This window comes from Plasmodium inui (genome assembly GCF_000524495.1).
Source record: "Plasmodium inui San Antonio 1 unplaced genomic scaffold supercont1.11, whole genome shotgun sequence".
Classification (NCBI taxonomy): domain Eukaryota; phylum Apicomplexa; class Aconoidasida; order Haemosporida; family Plasmodiidae; genus Plasmodium; species Plasmodium inui.
In genome coordinates, this window is record NW_008481845.1 from 653253 (window position 1) to 675299 (window position 22047).

A 22047-nucleotide genomic window follows, 5' to 3' on the forward strand; every position below is an offset into this window, starting at 1 on the left:
CACACACATATGTATATGCATACAAATATGTTCATTTGTACATGTCTATAAATCCGTGTACCCCCCGTTTTCGCCGCGTGTTCGTTTTTTATTGCACTAAACTACGACTTGCGCACGGGGGCAGGCATCGCAGGTACACATTTAATGCCTGCACGGCTGTACTAGCACAATGCAGCAACTGAATTGGGGCTAAATTTTAACCCTTGCGTGCGAATTTAATTATATATCTACATATAAAAATAGTGTAACAGAATGGGGGAAAAATAAAAAAATGGCAAAATGGTAAAGGTAATATAAGATGGCAAAAAAAAAGAACAAAGCTTATTTTTTTTTAATTTCGTAGACGAAACATAACAGTACACATTAAAAGTGGCGTCTTTAAATTGTGGAATGAACGGTGCATGATGTGTTATCACACACTCGCACATTAGCACTTGTTTAAAAAAAAAGAAAAAAAAAAAAAGGAAACAAATATGAAGAATTAATCTTGCAGCTTCTTCACTTGAACCCTTTTGCACGATGGCACTTGGTACGTTCAAATTTGTGCGCGCTCTTGCGGACAGGCGGCCATCAGGATGGGCTAATAGAATGGCCAACGGGACAGCCACAAGAAAGGACATTTTTTCCCTCCCTGGGAGTAACTCTATATATAAGCTATGCAACAACTTTGTCATTTGCACCAATTCACACATGAATCTTAAAGTGCAAAAAAGCATACAAAGCAAAGCGACTGAATTATTTCCTCACTCAGGAGATCATTTTCAGAGTAAATCTTCCCAGTTTTCAACAATCTCTTCGACTGGCTCTACTTCTTCCTTGGTGTCATTCAAACCGACGGTGAAGTTGGGTTCTTCGTTCTGATTATAGATCTGCGGCTCATTGTAGTCATTCGAAAATCCGGTATCATTTCCGTATAAGAAATAATTATCCGATATGCTTACGTTTTTCAAATTAACAGTCTTGTTTATTTTGTTCAGTTTATCTATAAGGGAATAATCTGCATTTTCTAGGTGCTCATTCAGTTTGGTGATGTGTACGACTGCCCTTTTGGATGAAATCCAGTTGAGCCAGGGTAACCAGTTTTCGGGATCATTAGCAAGGGTGAACTGATCTCCAAATAGGATCACTCCTCTTTTAGCTCTTGTCAACATGACATTCAATCTTCTGGCATCTTTTAAAAATCCTAATTCGTTATTTGCATTTGATCTAACCGCAGAAAATAAAATCAAATCTTTTTCCTTTCCTTGAAATCCATCGATGGAGTCAATTTCTATTCGACATGCTGCTTCATAGGGGAACGCATCTTGGACCGCTTTCTTCAACTTGATTTTCTGCGCATCATACGCTGTTAAAATGCCTATTTCGTCGACGGATACGCAACCCTCATTTACAATCGATTTTAGCACAGATATTAGGGGCTCAATTTCGTACAAATTAAACTTGGAAGTACCGTAAGCATTTTCAAACTTGCTTCCTGGCTTTCCGAGAGAGACATCTATGAATGCTAATCTGCATTTCGGGTTCGGCCACAAGAATCCCTTAATAATTGGTCGATTCTCCTCGGTGACATTTTCAGTCTTCAATTTGTTATCATAAAAATGGATGTTTGGAAATGTACAAATACTTAGATGCATACGTCTTTGAGTGGTTAGCAGATGAACGGGAGCGATTTTGGCCAAGACAAATCGTTCCAGCAGGGATCGATCTAACCCTAATTTGGTAGCGTCTGAAGAAATGATGGTTGGTGGTAATTGCTTGTGATCTCCGATTAAGACCAAATTGTTGCAATTGTGCCCCAGCGGAATAAGATTCGAAGGCTCAATCGACTGTGCACATTCATCAATAATGACTCTTTCGAATTTTTCATTGTCAAATATTTCATGTCCTGAACCGACACAGGTGGCTATGACGACGTTGTACTTTTTCACCGCTTCAAGGAATAATAGGGCTTTCATAACTTTGGCTTCTTTTTGTAAATTGTTTTTTCTCAACTTTAGGAGATCCTTATATCGATGGAAGTCCATAATGGCTTCTTCGTGGAAATCGCTGTCACTTCCAGCTCCCACTCTAACAGCTTGGATATTCCTCTTTTTGAGTCCTTCCACGAGGTTATTAGCTGCGACGTTGGAGTCTGCCACGGCCAGTATCTTTTTGTTACTATTTTGCCTGTGCCAGCTGTCAATAATCGCGCAAGCAACGTGGGTTTTTCCTGTACCGGGGGGTCCTTGCACAAGGGTTAGCCTTCTGGTCAGAGCACTAAGGCATGCTAATTTTTGCGAATCGTTTAGCGGCAAATTGGTTGGCAAATTGATAGATTCGACTAAATACTGATCAATATCATCTGTGTGTGTTTTTCCAATTTGTCTGTTCAGTGCATCGTTCAGTAAATCTCCATAGGGGTTCTTTGCTTGCCCACTGTACTGGGTTAGTAAATCTTCTTGGGTATTATTTTTGGACGAGTCATGGTTGAGGGAATCAATCTTGATCTTTTCATATTCTGCAATTTCGTGGTTCAATTTCCCCGTCTGCGCAATGTGCTTTGAATACTTATTGTACGAGTGCAGTATGAGGAAGCGAATTTCTGGGGTGAAAACATAGGGCGATTGATTCGTTGTCGGAATGGAACTTATAAAGGTTATGCCCCTCAGGGCTTGCAGCATTCTTTCATGAGTCACAATGTTCAATAGTAGAAAGAGCTTATACTTGCTATACTTGACATTTGCCTTTCTGGTATTTTCAGCAGAGAATATCCTAACGTTGATGTTGTAAACAGTGTTGTCACTCTTTGTGCTTGTAATGGTACCGATGAGGCTGCTGGACCAGGCATCTTCATCCGTGAGCATCAGGTCACACGGTTTTAGTAAAACAATGTCGTCTTCCCTCATTTGTGTAGACTTCATCCATTCCTTTTCTTCCAATGTTAAGGTACAGGTGAAGGACAGAATGGGCATAGTTGCACTTTTTACCTTTAACAGTAACGATTTATTTTCATGCAGATATTCGAAATCTCTTTTCTCCTGAATACTCTGTGACAGATTGGCTTGCAACTCTAGGGCTAACATAATTCTATACTTCTTGTAATAATCATGGGCACACTTGGAAATAAATATGGAATAATCCAGCTCTACTTCCTTCAACAGGGTTATGCAGTGGAAGCACAGTTTGTCATTTAAAACAACGACACACTCGTCGATTAATTTTTCCCACAAATCTATGGACACTAGCTTATGCACATAATTGCTATTGTCACTTCGGTTCTTAATGTAGGGGTTGCAGAAGAATAGGCTGCTTGAGCTGTCTACGTAGTTTTCTCCATCTGCATTGTTGCTGTACATGCCGTGATTCTGACCGCCGTTATTCATTCTAGTCGATCGGTGCGAATTACTGCCATCCATTCTGCCCGTGTTTGTGCCACTTCCCCCACCAGCATTGGCACTGTTACTCTCGTTGATTTTATCGGCTTCGATTCTTCCCTCTTTACTGACTTCCACTACGGTGGTGAGAAGCCTATTGATGTGGTCGTAATTGCCATCTATGAGCAACTCCCTCAAAAGATAAACTAGAAAAATCGACCACGCGTTACTGCTATACTGCATGATAAACTGAATGGCTAGCTTCATGGCTTTGTTCACATCCTTCTGTATTAAATCTTTTATATAATGCGCGTTCTTCCTATCGGTGGATGATATGTACTCTATAAGGTTATTTTTCACTAACATGTCGTAGGCTGCTTCGCACTTGGCCAAATTCTTGGTGGTACCATAACCGACACTTTTCGTTTTGCAGGCTATCTTTCCATTTTTCCACTCCCACTCGAGTGTACACTTGAACAAATTATACACCTGCTCGAAGTTTTCCGTCTGGTGCACTTTGTACCTTGAGGCAATGTTGTTTCTTAGCATTTGGATGCTCCCAGAGTCCTGTTTCGTTAAATTGTAGGCGATAAGGTCTGTTGGGTCCGTTATGACCGGTGCTGGAGGTACGATTCCGGGGTTATTCAACCCATTCATGTGGAGTGCTCCTACGCCTGGTCCAATATTTTTGTCGTTCATAATGGGCATACCCATGTTGTTTCCATTTGGGTAGTTCATAAGGTTCATGTTAAGGTTGTTTCCGTCAATTTGGCCTGCGTTTGCTAACTCCACATTGTTTCCACCTATGGCGCATGGGTTCATATTGGTCACACCACCAACAGCACCGCTCATGACAACCCCGCCTTGTACGGAGTGCATCATTGCATTGTCACCACACTGCGGTTTCGGCATCCCATCATTTGGATTATAATACGTGTTGCAATTATTCATGCCATGTGCATTGAAATCTTTATTGGAGGGGTTCCCACTTTTGTAAAGAGCCGCAACCTCCATCATATTTTTATTCTGCATCATTTGTCCTTTACCGTATTCGTATGTGCCTCCCATTTTATTGGCAACATGATCGTTGTAGCCTCTGTTATTGCTGTTATTCATCATTTTGTCGAAGAGGCTGTTTTCGTACGCCTTGCCGCTATTCATGCCACCTGCGGCGCCCTGTTGGCTACTCATTTTGCCACTCTCCATTTCTTTAATCAACTGATCCTTGATGTCATACAGAATCATGTACAGGTTCTGTGTTGCGATGATTTCGGCAATTTTCTCATGCACATGTATCCCCATGGAGTGATACATTTTGTTGTTGATTTTCCATTCTATGCTGGTGCAATACATGTTATTATTGTTCATTTTGGTTTCCATATTCTTATGCTGCACCTTGAGAACCACATTTAAGCTGTTAATCATCCATTTGGTCATTTGGTCTATCTCTAAGACTGAGATGTTTTTTAACTTTTGTAAAATTTTCTTCACGCATACCTTTTTGCTTAACTTCTTTGTGCTGTGCGTCCCCGTAACGGTAATTTTTTCATCACTAGGAAAGGACCATATGATTGAATATTTTATTTTATCATTTTCGGTTACAAATTCTTCGCGCGACTCTGCTTTGAGGTAATTTTTTCGTATATAGAAAAGGGTTAAAATGTTTTCATCCTTATACATGTACGTCACGAATTCGTTGAAGTCGTGAAAGAGAAATGCATCTGCCTCCATGTTTTCGAAGGGCGTGGAGGCGCTCACATTGCAGCTTTGCTTGCTTCCGCTGTAGTGGTCATCCATAGGGTTGTTTGCACCGCTGATCTGATTTGTGCCGCTCATGCTGCCGACGCTGTTCATGGTATTCATTTGGCTCATCGTTCTCAAGCTATTGGAGGAGTAATTCGCGTAAGGGTCCCTCTTCTTCGCCTCGTCTGCATTCGCCTGGTTTGCGTCCTTCATGTAGCTGTTCCCCTTGTTGTCGTAGGACATGTTCCTGGTGTTCTTCATCATTGCACCGGGGATGGCTTTTTCATTTTCTCTTGAACTTCTGTTTCCGTTCTCGAGTATCTTCTCGCTGTGCATACTTGGCATGTTTGCCATGTTTTGCATATTTTGCATACTTTGCATGATCTGCATATTCTGCACGCCCTTTATGCCGACGTTGCTCATGTGGCCTCCTCCTTTGACTGTGTTCGAGCCATAGGACACCATCTTGCTATTTCTGCTCCTGCTGCCATGCGCGGGCTGATTCTCTGTCATGCCCCTTAAATTATTTGCATTTTGCTGCATGTAATCTTTTCCTGGCATTGAATTGTCAAAAATTTCATTCATTTTTTCTTCTCCGTTTTTCATCATGTTGAGGGAATTGAACGCGCCCGAGTTGCTGTTGCTGTTTCTCCTGTTCCTGTTGCCGCCTCGTCTGCTTCCCCGCTTGCCGCTGCGACCGGTGCCGCTGTTCCCGTTGGGCGTACTTTCACTAGGGTTATTTACACCAACGTTATTCCCGCTTGTGTTGTTTCCACCTACATTATTCACATCTGCATTATCCGCGACTGGATTATTCCAACCCGAGTTGTTGTGTCTTCTGCGGCCCCCTCTATGACTCTTAGAGCTCCGACGGTTGCCGCTGCGCCCGTTACCACTTCGACCATTGCCGCCCCGCGAATTGCCAGTTCGGTTGCTATTTCCGGTATCCGTGCCGACGTTTGCATCATTGTTGGCACCGTCCCCTTTTCCGTAAGAATCCCTTGCGCTCAGTTTATTGCTCATGTCAATGCTGTTCATATTGGGATCAATGACAACCCCATCATTTTTATTTAGCTCTGCCATGTTTAGATTACTATTCAATATATTATCTGATGTTTCTCTCTTGAAATTGTTCTGTGCATAAGAGACATTTTCACCACCTCTCTTAAGGTTGCTACTGTTCGCGTTGCTCAAATTTGTGTTATACGTAGAAATATTTTTCTTATTTGAGATAAATGGATTCTTCGCATTGTACTTTGTGTTGCTGGCACGGCTCTCGTTCAGGTGGATAAATCGTTCGTTGCCCTTTAAGTTCGTGCTGCTTATGCCTTCTATGTTCGTTTTTTTCTCGCTCATGCTGTTGTTCCTGTTATTTCCGCTTCCGCTTGCGCTGTCTTTTGTATTTTTGTAGCTCGTGCTTTTCAACTCATTATTCTCTTGATAAATACCGCCCGATGCATTTCCACCGGCTATATTTCCACTCGCCGCATTTCCATCTGCTGCGTTTCCACTGTTGTTAGTCATGCCGCTTCTGGCATTATCCACGCTGTCTATCACTTTGTTGCCACTGCTGTTGGGCCCTAAGCCACTGTGGCGGTACATACCTTCGTCCTTTACGCCTTTGCGCAACATATTATCCTTATTGAAACTACTCATTTTGGTGTTGTGCTGAATGATTTTACTGCTCTCGTTGACAGGTGGTATGTTGGGATCATTACTGTTCATGGGGTACCCTCCTCCTTTCTTTTCCTTCATGCTCGAATTCATATAATTCGAATTTGTGTTTGACTTCGTTTCGTTTAAGGAGTAGGTGGCATCTTCATTTTTGGTCGCCGTTTCTCTGTTGATCTGGTTTGGATGATGACTTGAGTGATTCCCCGAATAGGTGTGGCTACTGGTGTACCTACTACCTCCACCTCCCCTGCCGTCGCCATCACCTCCTACCCCACTAACACAAACGCCTCCACCAACATAAGTGCCGGAAGATACCTTACTGTTGCTCTTACTGCCATAGCTGTATCGTTTGCCGAAGGCGGAACTCCTGCTGCTTTGGTTAAAGTTCCCAAAATTCTTAACGTCACTGGTGTTTTTATGAAATGCAGTGACGTTATTATTATCTTTTAGAATATTTTCATTTTCTTTACTCTTATTCATATTTATGGAACTCGAGAATTTTTTATTCATTTTATATTTCTTATAAGATTTGCATACAAAAGCATTATAATTTTCCTTGCTCGAACAATTGCTTAAAATTAGTTTATTTGTTCTTTTGGGGAGCTGTGATATGATATTACTGCAGTTGTGAATGTACGCATACGTGGGTTTTGTCAGGGCACTTGATGCTGATTTGAATAGGTTAATTAGGGAAAAAATGTACATGTATCGGCAGGATGCTAAGGGCTTTTGTAGTCTTCTTAAAATCATATCATCTGGGGTTCTTGTGGACTGCTCCGAATGTGTTTCTTCGCGAATGGTTCCTGGACGCGCTGGGACGCACAGCGATGAACGGCCAGGGAGCGATTGCTTCTATCTGCTTCTACTTGCTTGTGCCAGTCACAGGGGGGCAATTTTCACTGCTCGCTTAGTTCAATATAGCGTGCGCGTGTGAATGAGTGCTTGCGTAGATGATCGCATGGGCACATGTATACTATGTAAAGAAACATATATGCATAAGTATGGCCTTTTGCATATGTCTAGTTGCCGGCAAACAGATGAAGTAAAAAGAAAAAAAAAAGAAAAAATACAAACCTCGTTAAAAAGAGAAAAAAATTGACACGAACTTTGGCATAAACTGGGCCACAAGGAAACTTTAAAGAAGGTAAATAAAAAGCGTACGCATGGATGTTGTAGAGAGGGCCTTCAATGAAAACAAAGGCCTGGGGATACTCACGCATGGGTATAAAAATAAATACTCGCAAAGTATGTATAACGCAGCGGGTGTTTGTATGAGGGGGTCAGCTGTACATAAAAAGTATAGGGAAATATGTAGTAAAATTGGAGGGATGGAAAAAAAAGGAGAAAATTGTAATAAAAGGAAAAAATTGTAAAAAAAAGGGGAAAAATGGAAAGAAAGGGGAAAGAACAAATGAATGGGAGAATATGAAAATATGCTAGAAAGGTGAATAAGGCAAAAGAAATGGAAAAATGCGTAAAATGGGGATAATGAAAAAATGGAAAAACGAAGAAGGTACTCAAACAGGTTTATGTTTTTTTTATGGGAAAAAACTACGCAGGGAAAGGTGGCTCATATGTTGCTTTTATTTTCCCAATATCTGCGTCAAGTGCATATTTAAGCAAAAAATTGCCTATATTCACCAGCTTTGGAATTAAATGTACGAATTGGGCATATATATAGATAATATATGTAGTGATATGCATTAACATGTATTAATATGTATTAACATATATATACATATATCTATGTAAATATATGTACATATTTACCGCTAACAAAATGAGAAGTTTTTTTTTTTTTTGCGCAAAAGAATACCTATACGTTAAACTCTGTTTTTATCTTTGCTTGATTTATTTCTTTGAATATTTTTTTGCAGCTTCGCGTTGGCCCTTGCGTAAGTACTTACTCTGTTTTTGTTTCCTTAGATGGCGCCTCCTCTTTTTGAAGTGGTTTATTCTTCTGCGCCTCCCTTTGGTATGTACCCCTGGGGGATTGCTGCTTTACTGGTTTTTGCTAGTGTGCCCTGCTGGTTTGCTCCGCACGTTCGGCTTTTAACCCTTCAGAGGCAACGCGTATAACCCTGATATATTATTTAAAGGCACACAAATGGAACAGCTTGCTTCCGTTGGGTTCACGCAAACAAGTATATACGCTTGTACGTATCGCATACACGCAAATGTACGTAAACGTAGGCGCAAATGCCCAGAATAATAGGCACTAAATTCACATATATAATATGTGTACAAGTCGTACATACGCATGGGCGTATTCAACATATATTTCCTTAACTGGAGATTGAGAATAACTATACAATAACAATGGCTATATGGATGGGGAAGGGGTTAAAGAAATAAACGGTGGAAAAAGTAAGAAGGAAGAAAACACGGTGTAAAAAATGTACCAAAACAACTAAATGAATTTTGATGCGTTTAAACTTGGAAACTTTGAAATATGTATGGATGTATAAGTATATATATATAACTATATATGTATATAATATTTGAGAATGTATAATCGTATGTAATTAATTGGGCTAAATGGTGAAATAGAACATTTTTATTTTCAAATTTATTGGCAAAATGGTTGTGATGTACAAGTGCTGCTCGTAATGCGTATGTATAAATGTAATGTTTTTTTTTTTTTAAAAGGATAGGGGGGGGTTGTTTTGTTTTCTTGCTATATATAATGTTAACTGCGTCGCCATGGCAGTTAAGCAGAAATAACAGCTGCGCAGAGGGGAAAAAACGAAAAAGGGTTTGTTTGAAAAAATGCGCACGTTGAATGCATACGTATGTATATAGTTAAGAAAAGGAAGGAATGACGAGTGATGCATGATCACAAAAAAAAAAAAAATATATATATATGCATTTATTTGTATGTGCTCATAAGCGCGAGCATACGTTTATCTATATAAACACTTCTTATGAATGAATCCTTTTTTAATGCCTCCATTTGAAACGCTATGTAAGAAAAATGCACATGGGGCATACCCCCCTCGATCTAAGGATGCACTTAATGAATATATATCAGGGTATGTACATATAATGCGTACACTCCAAGTATAAAGAAAAAAAAAGCAATGTTGAATTATTCGCAAATACATGTACACTTGCGCGCCTCTCCGTCGGAGTGTATCAAATTTAAACTAGTTTTATATATCCCTTACTTTAATCGACTTTCGAGCTCCTCACGTGTGCTCTTTTTACGATTCTTGAACGCTTTGTTAGAAACTTTTTTAAAGCTCTTACATAGGCTTCCCATAAGCATCCCTACGCACTTCTCTTCTGTTTTGACTTTTTTTTTATTTTCCTCTTTGTGTATGCGCGAAATTGCATAAGAGGTTCTAACACAGGAGTGTTTTAATTTATTTATAAAATGTACAAAATTATAGAGGCTATATTTATGCATGTATATATTATGTACATAATGCAGTGCACATTTATCGCTAAAGGGAAAAAAGTAGTAAAAAGTCCGAAGAAAAAAATCATGAAAAAACAGCATACCATTTCCTGTCATTTCATTTTTATTTGTGTTATTTTTTCGTTTTTTAAAAATAAGCATTTGGAATAAAGATGCCGGAATATGCCGCGACGCAAGAGTATTTAATTTGTAATTGATCCTTCATGGGACATGTATAAACGTATGATGAGAAAAAATAAAAACATTGCACATAGGATGGTGTATACATACGGCATGTTCCGCACAAGGGGTGAACCCCGTGTTCATTTCGACACTTGGCCCTCTTCTCAGAGCGGCATTTGCACAATTGATAACGCATCAAACAACTGCAACGCTTTCGACTGTCGCTCTTTATTTTGAAAATGTTCAAATGGGTAAAATCAGAAGATGAAGTAATACCTTGTGTCGCCTTTTGCATGGTGTACGTAGTGTCAGTTTTTTTTTCACCCACAGTGGGGCTTTTTCCGTAGGAGGGGAGCTACAATAAGATGAAATTTAAGAGAGAACAACGGGCGAGTGTCGTATCTGAGCATCAAGTGCACGTGTGTCACTGTCCACATTAGTGCGAAAAAATGTGGGAGTCTTTTATGGCACATTTTTATTCGATCTTTTTATGGCACCTTTTTAACCAATGTTTTTATGGGACATTTTATTTCATTCTGGTCTCTCCTCGACTTTTTGCAAATTTGAACGATAAGACGTTTTTAGTCACTCCTGTGCAGTACGTACTGTTTTACGTTTCCCCCCATTGAGTGATCCCCCCCTTCAGTCCGTGCGCCAATGGGGGAATTTTATTATGTGACTCCCCCGCATGGCGTATAAAAAAAGTGTACAGTCGACTCCTGTTGGGGTTAGCGAGGTACAGTTTCGTACGTCACATAGAAGTTAACCCGCTGGAGTGCGAAAAGAAGGAATTTTGGCCTCTCCATTTTGCAGTATTTGCAGATGTGAAGGGGAAATGTGTTCTAAATTTTCTGTGCCAAGAAGGGTAATTTGTGCTGCTGGCTTTTTTGCGTCAGTAGAAAATATATGTGCCTTCATTTTGGCCAACGAGATAGAAAACTTACCTGCCGTCTTTTTGTAAAATTGGTTTTACCCACTGTAAAAATAAGCTTAGCATATTTAATGAAGCAGAAGCGGAAAAATTAGGGACGTGTCGTGGAGGCATTATTTCCTCCCACCCCTTATCACCACCAGTGGTAGGGGAACTAACAGAATTTTAAGATTAAAATGGAAAGAAATCGTCAAGAAAGCAAAGGCATTCACTATGTGTGCATCTCATACGCGTGTTAATCGTCTGTAAAAGCTGTGAGGCGCGACTGCCTTTTAGCGGTTTTACGCCTCCTAAGGGTTTGGGAAAAAGACCTAGCTGGGTTTTTTTTCCCCCCTCATGCCCACACAAAAGCAGCCCGTTTTACGCTCGAAAAAAATATGTGACCAAAATGGGGACTCTCCACTATATGGCATGGATTCGATTTTTAGTACAAAAATGGGGAGGGGGATGTTCCCCCCGTATCACTCAATGTGTTATCTTTAGTTGCTTCCTTCCTTTTCGGCTTAAGCGCGTAGGCCTTTAGGATTGGTTTTCCATCCCCATGGTGAGAACTGGCGACGAGAGGGATTCACCGGAAGTGGTACCGTACACGCTGGCCACACCGCTCACACGGCGCTCATCTTGCACCTTAAAAAAAGCAGTGCAGAAATGAGCAGCTCGGAAGGGCATTGGTACCTTTACCAGTCGACTGCTGCGAGCAAAAAAGATAGTAGTAGTTTTGACGCCCGGCGAAATAATTTTCCAAAAGGGAGACGCATAAGGGTGACGCCATTTTTGCGCACTTGCTGAGGAATAGATGTGGGCAAATTCTGTGTGGCAAGTAAATGCAGAAGGGCATAGGGGCAGCCCAACTGGGAGAGTACGGCTATGGGGGATTTTGTTGCCCAAAAGGAGAGGCATAAATGGTGACTTCCTTTACATCTATGTATGTACATTCTTGTTCCGGAGGGGATCCGCTGCGAGTCTCCACTAGGCAAAATGGAAATTTTGTAGAAGGGGGGGGCAGATAATACAAATGGGACACTTTTCCAATTCGGCGTTTAAAGGCAATTTCGTGACGAGGAGGAAAGCCACCACTGGGGCGTGGCCTGGTATAAAACGGTGGATCTCTACAAAACGCTGGTTTGCCTCGAAAAGGATCCCCCTAGTATGCATAAGCAAAATAAGCGAAGTTAAGCAGATGGTGCGTTACGTGGAAAGCATATACGCAAATGGCAATGAACAACCCGAGAAAGACATTTTTGAAGATCATTTTCGAAAAAGTCAGGTGACAAACTTCGTGCACACAGATCACAATTTCGAGAAGGTTTACAACCTCTGGAATAATTTCCATTTTGGCGCTGAAGTAAATGTACGCAAAAATGTAAACACAAAGGGGGAGAACCCTCCCAAAAACGGTAAAAAGGAATGTGAACAGGGGAACAATGTCTTTAAATTCTGTTCGGATGAACAAGGGGATAGGAGCGTCATGAAAAGGAATTTGGTTGGCATTTACATTCCCACTAATAGGAGCATTCACTCAGTGGACGTGAACTATTTTTACATTTTCAGAAGTCTGAAGGATTCCTTTAGAGGAAAATTGTTCTTCGAGATTTATTTTATCTTGCCGAACTGTATTTTCTATCTCTCGTTTGTTGAGAATTTTAAGGCGTTAATTTATTATGAAAAGGTTATTGCACACACGAGAATGGAAAATAAAAAGAGGGAGCTAAGTCTGCAAAAGAAAATGAAAAATAATTTGCTCCAAAAGGTGTACAGGCAAAGAAGAGCTAATTTAAAGAAGGGACTTAGGGAAGAATTGGAACGAATCCTTTCGCAGAAGAAGTACACAAAAGTAATTTATGAAGATGCTATTGAGTTGTGTTCCTTTTTTGCCAACTTTTTAAAAATCAATGCGTTTAATTTTATAGATTTGCACCATCTCTACCAGGATGTGATAGAACTATACGAGATCAACCTTTCAAAACGAAGTATCTTTTCGATTATTCCGATTTTGTTCCCGGGAATTTTTCACAGTTCGGTCGGCTGTGAATACAGGAGGGTGCTCTCCAGGCAGGGGATGCACTATACCAATGGGATGAATCGCTCAACCCAGCTCCTGAGTAAAGACGGAATAACCACTCCTTGGAAGGCAAAATATGGAAACACACTGAGATATGAGAGATCCCCGTCCCAATTACGTAAGGGTAAATTGCCAAACAGGGACAACCACGCGGATGAATTTTACAAATTGAAGAGAAAAATTATATCCATATGTAACAGCGCTGATGGTAGTAATCAGCTTCTTAACTTTGAAAAACACTTAATACACATTCTGTATATATTTCCATGCGCCCATAAATTATTGATAAAGTATAAGGACCTGGAGGGACACAACATCTGCTACAAAATAGACGGATTTGTGGACAAGTACAACTCGCTGAACAATTTTGGAGCTCCTTTGGTGAAGAGAAAAAATGCCAAACGGTCTTCCGATGAGGGGATAAGAAGAAGAAATAAAGTGATTCCTTCGGAGATGACCTCTCGTAGTTATCAACTGAATAGTGGTAGCCTTCTCAACTCCGTGTGCAACAATTTAAGCGGAAACGAAGAGGCCATATATAGCCACCCCCTAATTGTGGGCAAAAATATATATGCATACATATACGAGGTGAATAGGTGTAGCAGAAGTATATTTTTCCGCTTCAATTTAAACGCAAAAGATGTCCTCTTTCGAAATGTTCTATCCAATGAAGTCAAATCGATCTGTTGGGAGAGGAAAACAAATGGGAGCAAACATAACCGAGTATGGAAAAACATAAACGAGGGTCTCTTTTTAAGGAAGTCAAAAGTGCAAATAAGTAGGAACCAAAAATTGTACAATTATAAAAATAACATACTGACGGGGGTGTTGCACGATAAGGAAAATAATTTTCACTATTTTGACGATAAACGAGTTGGCGATGTGGTCCTTTGCACCATATGCGACATTTCGGTGTGCGGAAAATTTATTTATTTGCAAAGGTTCGACAAGGCAAATTTGATTTACCACTTCCGTAAGGAGAAATACGTTAATTTGGAAAAAAATTTTGACTATGACGATGTTAACAATTTGGATGAAAAAGTGTTACGGGAGCTTCTGTAAATTTTGTTCAGGGAGGGGGGGCTTGTTCTACACTTCTGTGTTGTCACTCTGTGTCCATTTCTTGTCCACTTATGTGCCCATTTGTGCAATGCCGCTATGCACATTTTTGGCTAAATTGGTGGTTATTTTATAGCACCAGATACGCTTGCCGTTTTTTTTTTTTTTTTTTTTTTGTGTAATTTTACCATTATTCCAAAATTTGAAAACCATTTTTTGAAGCCGCTCCCCATTTAATAGCACAGCTTTGCTACATACCATGCGGTGGCTATTCAAAAATGAATATATTTATTTGGGCAGATGATGCGAGTAATACACTCTTTGTAATAACTGGGTTTATAAAAATACAAAAAAAAAGGTACACAGATACGTACATGCTGCCATATGGACAGCAAAAGAATCAAAGACAAAACAGGTGGGTAAACAACATGGACAGTTGGTCATATGGCACAACAGGGGTGAAACTGAAAAAAACAGGCAAATGAAGTAAATTCAGTGGTAAGAAAAAAAAAAGGAAAAAATAATGGCGAAGAGGCTTCAAGGTGGATGCATCAAAGGTCTGCCCCCAAGACGACTTCGCTCAGTTGCTATCACATTTGCTCTATTTCACAAAATAAAGGGTGTTCACTAAAAAATTTAGTCTTAAATAGTTCGACGAGGGCAAAATTGGAGACATCCTCCCTGTTCACGCACCTGCATAGGTATGTATGGGGAGAAAAATGGATCCACCTCGTTATATGTGTATATCCTGGGTGATGTGTAGCCCCGTCCCATGGAATAATTAAAAAAGTTACTTTTTTGTTATTCTTTATTCGAATTAGGGTCTATTACGCCAAATTATTGAAGAACTGACCAACGCGACGATGTGTAGATTTAAATCCTCTTGGCTGGAAAACTTCCGCAGGTTGTGTTTAACATGTATGTATTGTGTACATATTTACACATGGGGAGGTATAACGTGCTTCAGGTTGTTCCCTTGCTCAGCTTCGCTGGGAGACGAGAAGAAGATTTTTTAATAAGTCTCCATTGTGCAATTATCTCTATGTTCATGGCCCCCCTTTTGCATGGCCTCATAGTTTTTTTTTTTTTTCTTGTTTTGTGACCTTTTAAAAGTCAAATGTGTCATCGTCAAGACCTATATCCTGCTGAAAATCGTTGTCATTGATGGACGGATCATTGTTGTTAAGGTTCTCACTGGGGTAACTGTTATAAGTGTTCGCGTGCTGATTACCCACATTTTCATTTGAGTAATCCATATTGTTGCCAAAGGAGTCGTACGAGCGCGGGCCGAAAATTTGATCTAACAATCGGTTGCTTAAAAAAAACCCACAACCATATATGAAGCTTTCATAGAAGGTGCTCAATAGCCCCCCACCTGCTCTAACAAGTTTGTTATTATCATTTTGCTGATTTACAATGCTGCTATTTGGCGTATACTTATTATACTGTGTTACGTTTTTATGTAAAACCTTCCGCACGCCCCTCTTGGGTGTATTATTATTTATAAATCTGGAAAACTTCCTTCTGAAAAATAGCATCTTGTTCAGTATGAAAGGGCTTTCATTTATTTGGGGGTTAGCATTAATTTTCTCTTTTACTTCAATGTATGTTTTGAGCAGGGTTGTTACGTTTGCTGGCAATTTTGCCTCGATATTTTATAGGTATCTAAAAGAAGGGAGTCAGTTTTTTTTTTTTCAATTTTGACTATATCTGTTTTTATTCGCCCAAAAATGAACAGGAAAAATAAAAAAAAAAACCGGCTCCTTTTAAAAGTTTATAATTAAATAAGAATGAGCTAAAAAGACATTTTAAACCATTTGGAATTTTTTCTCCTTATCTTTCTTCTTTCTTGCAAGAGCGTTTTTTAAAAAAGTTGAAGCTGCGATGAGCTTAAAAAGGTAAGGTGGTTTACATTTTGCCTATATATGTACTCCCTACTGAATTAAAAAAAAAAAAAAGAAAGATTTGTAGAAAGAACTGACAATACAACAGCATTATAAAACTTTTTTTTTTTTTTTTTAGTTTTATGGTGGAAAAAAATAAGAAAATCAGCGCGTTTGTCGAAATGAATAATTAAGCTAAGTGTCAATTTATTTTACGAAACTGTTTTGAGTGCGTATGCATTTTTTACAAACACATATGAGCATTTAATTTCACCCACATTGGGCGCACATAAAAGTGGTATTTATAAAAAGCACGTAAAAAATATGTGCATCGTTGGCGTGCCATTTGTGAGCGTAACAAGTGTATATATATGTGTTATATGCAATTGTGGGAACCTCCATGTGAGTGTAGATATAGTTTTATGACTTCTGTAGGTTCTTCTTCTGAAGAAGAAGGGTTAACGGTTACTTGCTTTGCCTTTAATTTTTTTTTTTGGGGGGTTTACTGCCCTTCGTTTTGTTACCATTCCTTTTGCTGTCCATTGCTCTGTTTCATTTTTCTATATTTTTATCATTGGAGATACACATAAATCAAGATCCAAAAGGAGTAAAAATGTGTAAACATGTTTTTTTTTAAGTAACACAAATTGATGAAGCTTTTTTGTTCAAGTGTAATGATGCGTATCTTCCTTCAAAAATTGTCAATTTTGAATGATTTTGTAAGCTGCTGATGGAAACCTCGTTGAAGGTTTTAACAAACTGAAGAAAAAAGAAAAAAAGGAAAAAGAAGAAAAAAAAAAAAGAATGGCAACCGGCGCATAAACGCATAAAATAAAGGTACCAACAGGTGAATACATAAAATTTCCCTTTGGAAAACCCCATTAAATGTTAATTGTGTTTGTAATTGTTTCACTTTTTAGTGGATTGATTTGCCCATTCGTGAGGTTAAGCGTAAGTCCCCACTTAAGTCTGTGCGTACGAAAGTGCATCAGCACACACAAAAACACGAAGATTATTCCCTTGTCAAAATTAGGGGCTTTCTGAGCGTGCTCCTACACCATTGTGGAAATTTTCCTCTTGCGCGTGTTCCCGAACATTGGAATGTCACGCATGGGTAGAGCGTTCATCTAACCATAGCAGGTCTTCACATTTTGGCGGCTGTGTCACCTCACCCTCACATATAGTGAGGATCAAAGGGAGCGAACGGAACAAACGGAACGAACAGAACGGATGTAGTAAAATAGCAAAATAGCACTCACCACTGGGTAAAGAGGACTAGGCGAGAAAGGTAGTTGTACTTCAAATGAACTGCTAAAAAGTTCCAAGAAAAAATTGGGGGAAAGACGTCAGCAAAAAAGACGATACCACAGCTATATAATGGATATTTGCATTAGCCATCTTTACAATAGACAAATCAGAAAGAATATATTGCAGGATGTTTTTTACAAATTAGAGAATTACGACAATGAAGAATTTTTAAGCTTCGACGTAAACTCAAGCGGGAGTCTTCTCGTGGCCGCGTCCAAGAGGTCCCTTTACTTTTTTCACATTTTAACGGGCACCTTACTACTGCAACATAGCTATTACGATGAAGATGAGAAGGAAGATTATCTGAAGCGGAATATTTTGGAGGAGGGTAAAATACATTCCAATACGTGCAGTGGGATGAATGATAGGGACAGCAGCATGAGTGGAAAACAAGAGGGGGTCAAAAGTCTCGGGGTCGATGAGGGGAATGAATATGACAATCAGATCGAGAATGAGAATAGTACGAGCGGAAACATTACAAGAAACGAAAAAATCAAAAGCGGTGAGTTTAGTAACATCCTGGATAACATTCACAGGAGGGAGGTTGGAAGTGCAAGCGGGGTTGGCAAACCGGCTGATGCTGAGCGCGCCAGCCATATTGACAGCGGTAATAATGTTGATCAAGCTAACTGTGTTGATCATGCGAACTATCTTGATGATGCCAAGCATATTGATGGCGCCAAACATATTGACCCCTTCGCCTTGTGCTACCACCTGGGGAACAACAAGGCCAGACGAAGCCCCAACTGTGACGAGGATCTGAAGACCACCAAAGAGGAAGAAGAGAGTGGCGCGACCCCAAATACAGCAATTCAAAATGGATACGGCATTCCCGAGAATTTTCTGACACAAAATGATTCCCTCTGTAACAATGACTCTGTAAAATCACATAAGAAGAGGATCTTTTCACCTAAGGGGGAGAAGTCGAAGAAAGTGAAAAAACGTTCGAGACAATCCCAGAGAAATCTGAGCAAAAGCGGAGAAAACATAACAAATTCAAGAAGCAGAAATAACGAAAGCAACAGTAGGAAAAGTGCAGACGATAAATTTGAAGATGAAGATTTACATATAATGAAAATACAATTTATAAAAAATGACAAGTATCTACTATGCTTATCGAAGAGATACTTGTACATTTTTAAAATCTGCCAATTTCCCATCACCAAAATAGTGTACATCGATTTGTTATATCTTTGCATTGGAATCGAAACGGTCATTTCAAAGAAGCTCTTTTTTCCTTGCTTTTTTTCTGAGTATTTTTATCTTCTTTATAAGGAAAATGAAATTAAACAAAGGGAAGACGGGAGTCTCCTGAACAATAGTAGTTTAAGTAACGATTTTTCGCAACACTTTGGGTCCAATTCTCACGTCTCTATAAATAAATGCGAGAAAATCTCTGAGTGCAGTAAAAATTATAAAGAAATAGAATCGCCCCCCCATGGAGGCTACCCACACGAAGCAACACCAATGAAGGGTCATTTAAGCCTTTTCAAAAATTATTATAAATTATACACAAGTTTGAACCTAAGGAAAATTAGAAAGTTTGAAATATGCGAAGTAAAGTGCGTGGATTTTAAGAAGAAAAGGCGCTCCTCCGGGGATGAAGCGGGGAACTTTTACGTCCTAGATCTTCTTTTGTGTCTGAAAGAGCAAATTCCGTACGTGTCAAGGGTGTATGTGGAGGAGATGAACTACCCAAGTGGCCAATACCGAACTACCCTGAGTGGTCAATACGCGACTTCCCAGCCTGACCTACATCCCCTTGCTCCCTGTGCAGAACGCATGAACGACTTCATCGTCGACGTTAATGAGACGCACCCCATCATCTCGTACGAACGGATGAACTTCACATTTCAGGAAATGGCCAGAGAGAGCTACTTCCATGCAAGGAGAGACATGTTTTATTCGAAGAGTAAGTCGAAGAATAAGAAAAAATATGTGAAGGGGGGTGGGTCGAAAAATTTGGATTATAACGAGGTCAATGGTGTGAGCAAGGTGGAGTGCTCCGAGGGGAGGCTAGGAGAGGCAATCCTTAGCGAAGCGGTGGTTGAGGGGGGGGGCGCCATAGATCTCGTTAGTGCAGTGACTACCCGAATGCCCAGCGGATTGCCCAGTGCAACGCCGAGCGAAGTTACAATAGGAGATGGCAAAACGGTGGACCCCGCGGAGATCTACCTCAGCAGCAGGAAAATTCTCGCCAGTGAGAGCCAAAGAGAGGGAGCAAGCGTCTGCGAAGAGAAGGACGAAGAAGCCATGCAATTGATCAAATTTTTCGAAAATTATGAAGATAGTCGGAAATTTTTAAAACAGATGCTGAGTGGATATTTCCCCATCTGTGTGTACAAAAAAAGGAGCAGCAGGAGGTCCAAGGAATTACCAACGACGTTGAATATATACGACAATTTGAATGTCCTTCTTAAAGGAGCTACTCTAAGGGGTAACATTCCCAGAGGGGAGGAGAAAAACGAGGAAATTTTCGAAAAGGAAAATGACTACTACATTTTTGACTACTCCGGGAGGGAAAAAACGGACTACTTTAATTTTCCTCACAGTTTGCTAAAAGATAAGAACAGCTTGAAAAACATCAATAAGCATAGGAACATAGACAAAGACAAGCATTACATATATGTGGGAACCCCTTCCTATATCCTCGCATTCGAAATGCACTACGTGAAACGGCGCACCACTTTGGACGAACAGGGAAACAAAGAAGCGGAGTCGCTAAAAAGGAATAACATAGTATATTCCAAAATTGAATGCATATCGGATGAAATTTACAGGACGTACGATAATTACTTAAGGGAGGTACAGGACAGAAATCTTCTTGAAGAAAATATAGAGTTAAGTTTTCTTTTTAAAATATACCTGGGGATAACGACACCGCTGGGTATTGCCATAAGGGAGAAGGGGAATCTACTCTGTGTAAGGACATCGGAAAAGGTGTTCTTGTACAAGGTTACCTACAAGTATAGTGTCCGCTGCATGGGAGGGGTTTCCTATTCGAATCAGATGTCTGTATCGGATGAGAAGAATTTCCTGCAGAAATGCACAACAGGGGGGGCGCCGTCCCAGTTGGAAAATAACATTACTGCCGGAACAGTGGTAAACAAGAGCTCTCCAACGCAAGGGGAAAAACACGATAATGTCTACAGCTACATCGATCGGATATGCCTCTATCACACAATTCATAATCCAATTCAGAAGGAAGTGTATGAGTTGTGCTGTTTCAGTGAAAACATTTACCAATCTTACCTGCTTGTTCTGTCGTTAAAGTCTGGGCAATATACACTATACATTTACGATTTGAAGCACATGGATTTACAGAATGCAGTTAAGGTAAATATCTCCGTTTACAAAGGATTCAAACAGATAAAGTGGATAAAATGTTATGACATGCTAGTGGGCCTTCCCAATATAGGGAGTTACCTACTAGTATTAAAAAACAAACACCTAAATAATTGGAGCTTCTTCATCTCCGACTTTGAATTGATAGATTCCAACATCGAAGTTATCGAGGAAGAAAACGAATTTGACATAATAGAAAATATTCAACCGAAACATAAAAATATAGATGATAATATTTGGAAGTATATTATTATTTACATAAATTTATTTATAAAGAATAAAATTAGCATTCAGAATTTAAGCCACCCATCGTCCATCTTTCCAATTCTATATACAGGGTATTATAAGAACAGCCCCATGTATTTTTTTTACAAATCCTGTTATGATTTTGGTAAAGACAATTTCCTCTGTTACGAGGTGGATGAGTCTACAGAGCAGGAGTCGCAGCAAGAGGGGAAATGGAGGAGGAAAAAAAAAAAAAAAAAAAAATGGAAAAAGGGAAAGAACAAGGGAACGAACAACGGAAAGAACAAGGGAACGAACAAGGGAAAGAAAAGGAAAAAGGAAAAAAAAACAAACAAATGGAGGAGAAAAGAAAGCGTTCATTTTTACGAATAAGGGAAGATGTGGATCATTATGTGGGTTCACCATTTCAGGAACCCGAGGAGGAGCCCGAAAACAATTTGTCCCTTAGGGACAACTCGAACGGCGTGGAGTTGCTCGCCCCTGAAATGGTTTATTATATATACTACAAAAATATAGTCAATTTTTCATTGTGAGGCATATAACACGGCTGCTCTCTACAGTTGGTACCTTGAGTGCATACCTCATTGCGTTTGAATGCGGCCCTACCAGTCGCGCCTATTTTTGGTGGTTTCCCCTTTTGAAGTAAATAGGCACGGACGTCAACAGGGCGTACTGCATTAGTTTAGGGAAGTTTCGTTGGCTGTACTGTATTCAAGTTGGCCCGCGTAGTAGGTGTGCATTGCGTTTGCTGGGCGGACTATCCGCTCGTATATGTTGGGTGATTACGATTACGTACCCTTTGACCCTTTCATGTGTCGCTTGATGTGCTCACGTTTCGATTCATGACATCACTTCACTTT

At 39.9% G+C, this 22047-nt stretch overlaps 4 protein-coding genes across 4 annotated transcripts; 2 read left to right on the plus strand and 2 right to left on the minus strand.

Moving 5' to 3' along the window:
- Positions 1-761: 761 nt before the first annotated feature.
- Positions 762-7520, minus strand: C922_03028 (hypothetical protein; the record flags this gene model as incomplete). The annotated part of the gene is made up of 1 exon (XM_008818622.1): positions 762-7520. One exon carries the CDS (start codon positions 7518-7520, stop codon positions 762-764), a length of 6759 nt encoding a protein of 2252 aa, XP_008816844.1.
- A 4944-nt stretch (positions 7521-12464) lies between these two features.
- On the plus strand, positions 12465-14408 carry C922_03029 (hypothetical protein; the record flags this gene model as incomplete). The annotated part of the gene is made up of 1 exon (XM_008818623.1): positions 12465-14408. The coding sequence occupies one exon, from the start codon at positions 12465-12467 to the stop codon at positions 14406-14408; it is 1944 nt and encodes a 647-aa protein (XP_008816845.1).
- Positions 14409-15511: 1103 nt separating this feature from the next.
- On the minus strand, positions 15512-15943 carry C922_03030 (hypothetical protein; the record flags this gene model as incomplete). The annotated part of the gene is made up of 1 exon (XM_008818624.1): positions 15512-15943. One exon carries the CDS (start codon positions 15941-15943, stop codon positions 15512-15514), a length of 432 nt encoding a protein of 143 aa, XP_008816846.1.
- A 1722-nt stretch (positions 15944-17665) lies between these two features.
- C922_03031 (hypothetical protein) lies at positions 17666-21559 on the plus strand (the record flags this gene model as incomplete). The annotated part of the gene is made up of 1 exon (XM_008818625.1): positions 17666-21559. The coding sequence occupies one exon, from the start codon at positions 17666-17668 to the stop codon at positions 21557-21559; it is 3894 nt and encodes a 1297-aa protein (XP_008816847.1).
- Positions 21560-22047: the final 488 nt, after the last annotated feature.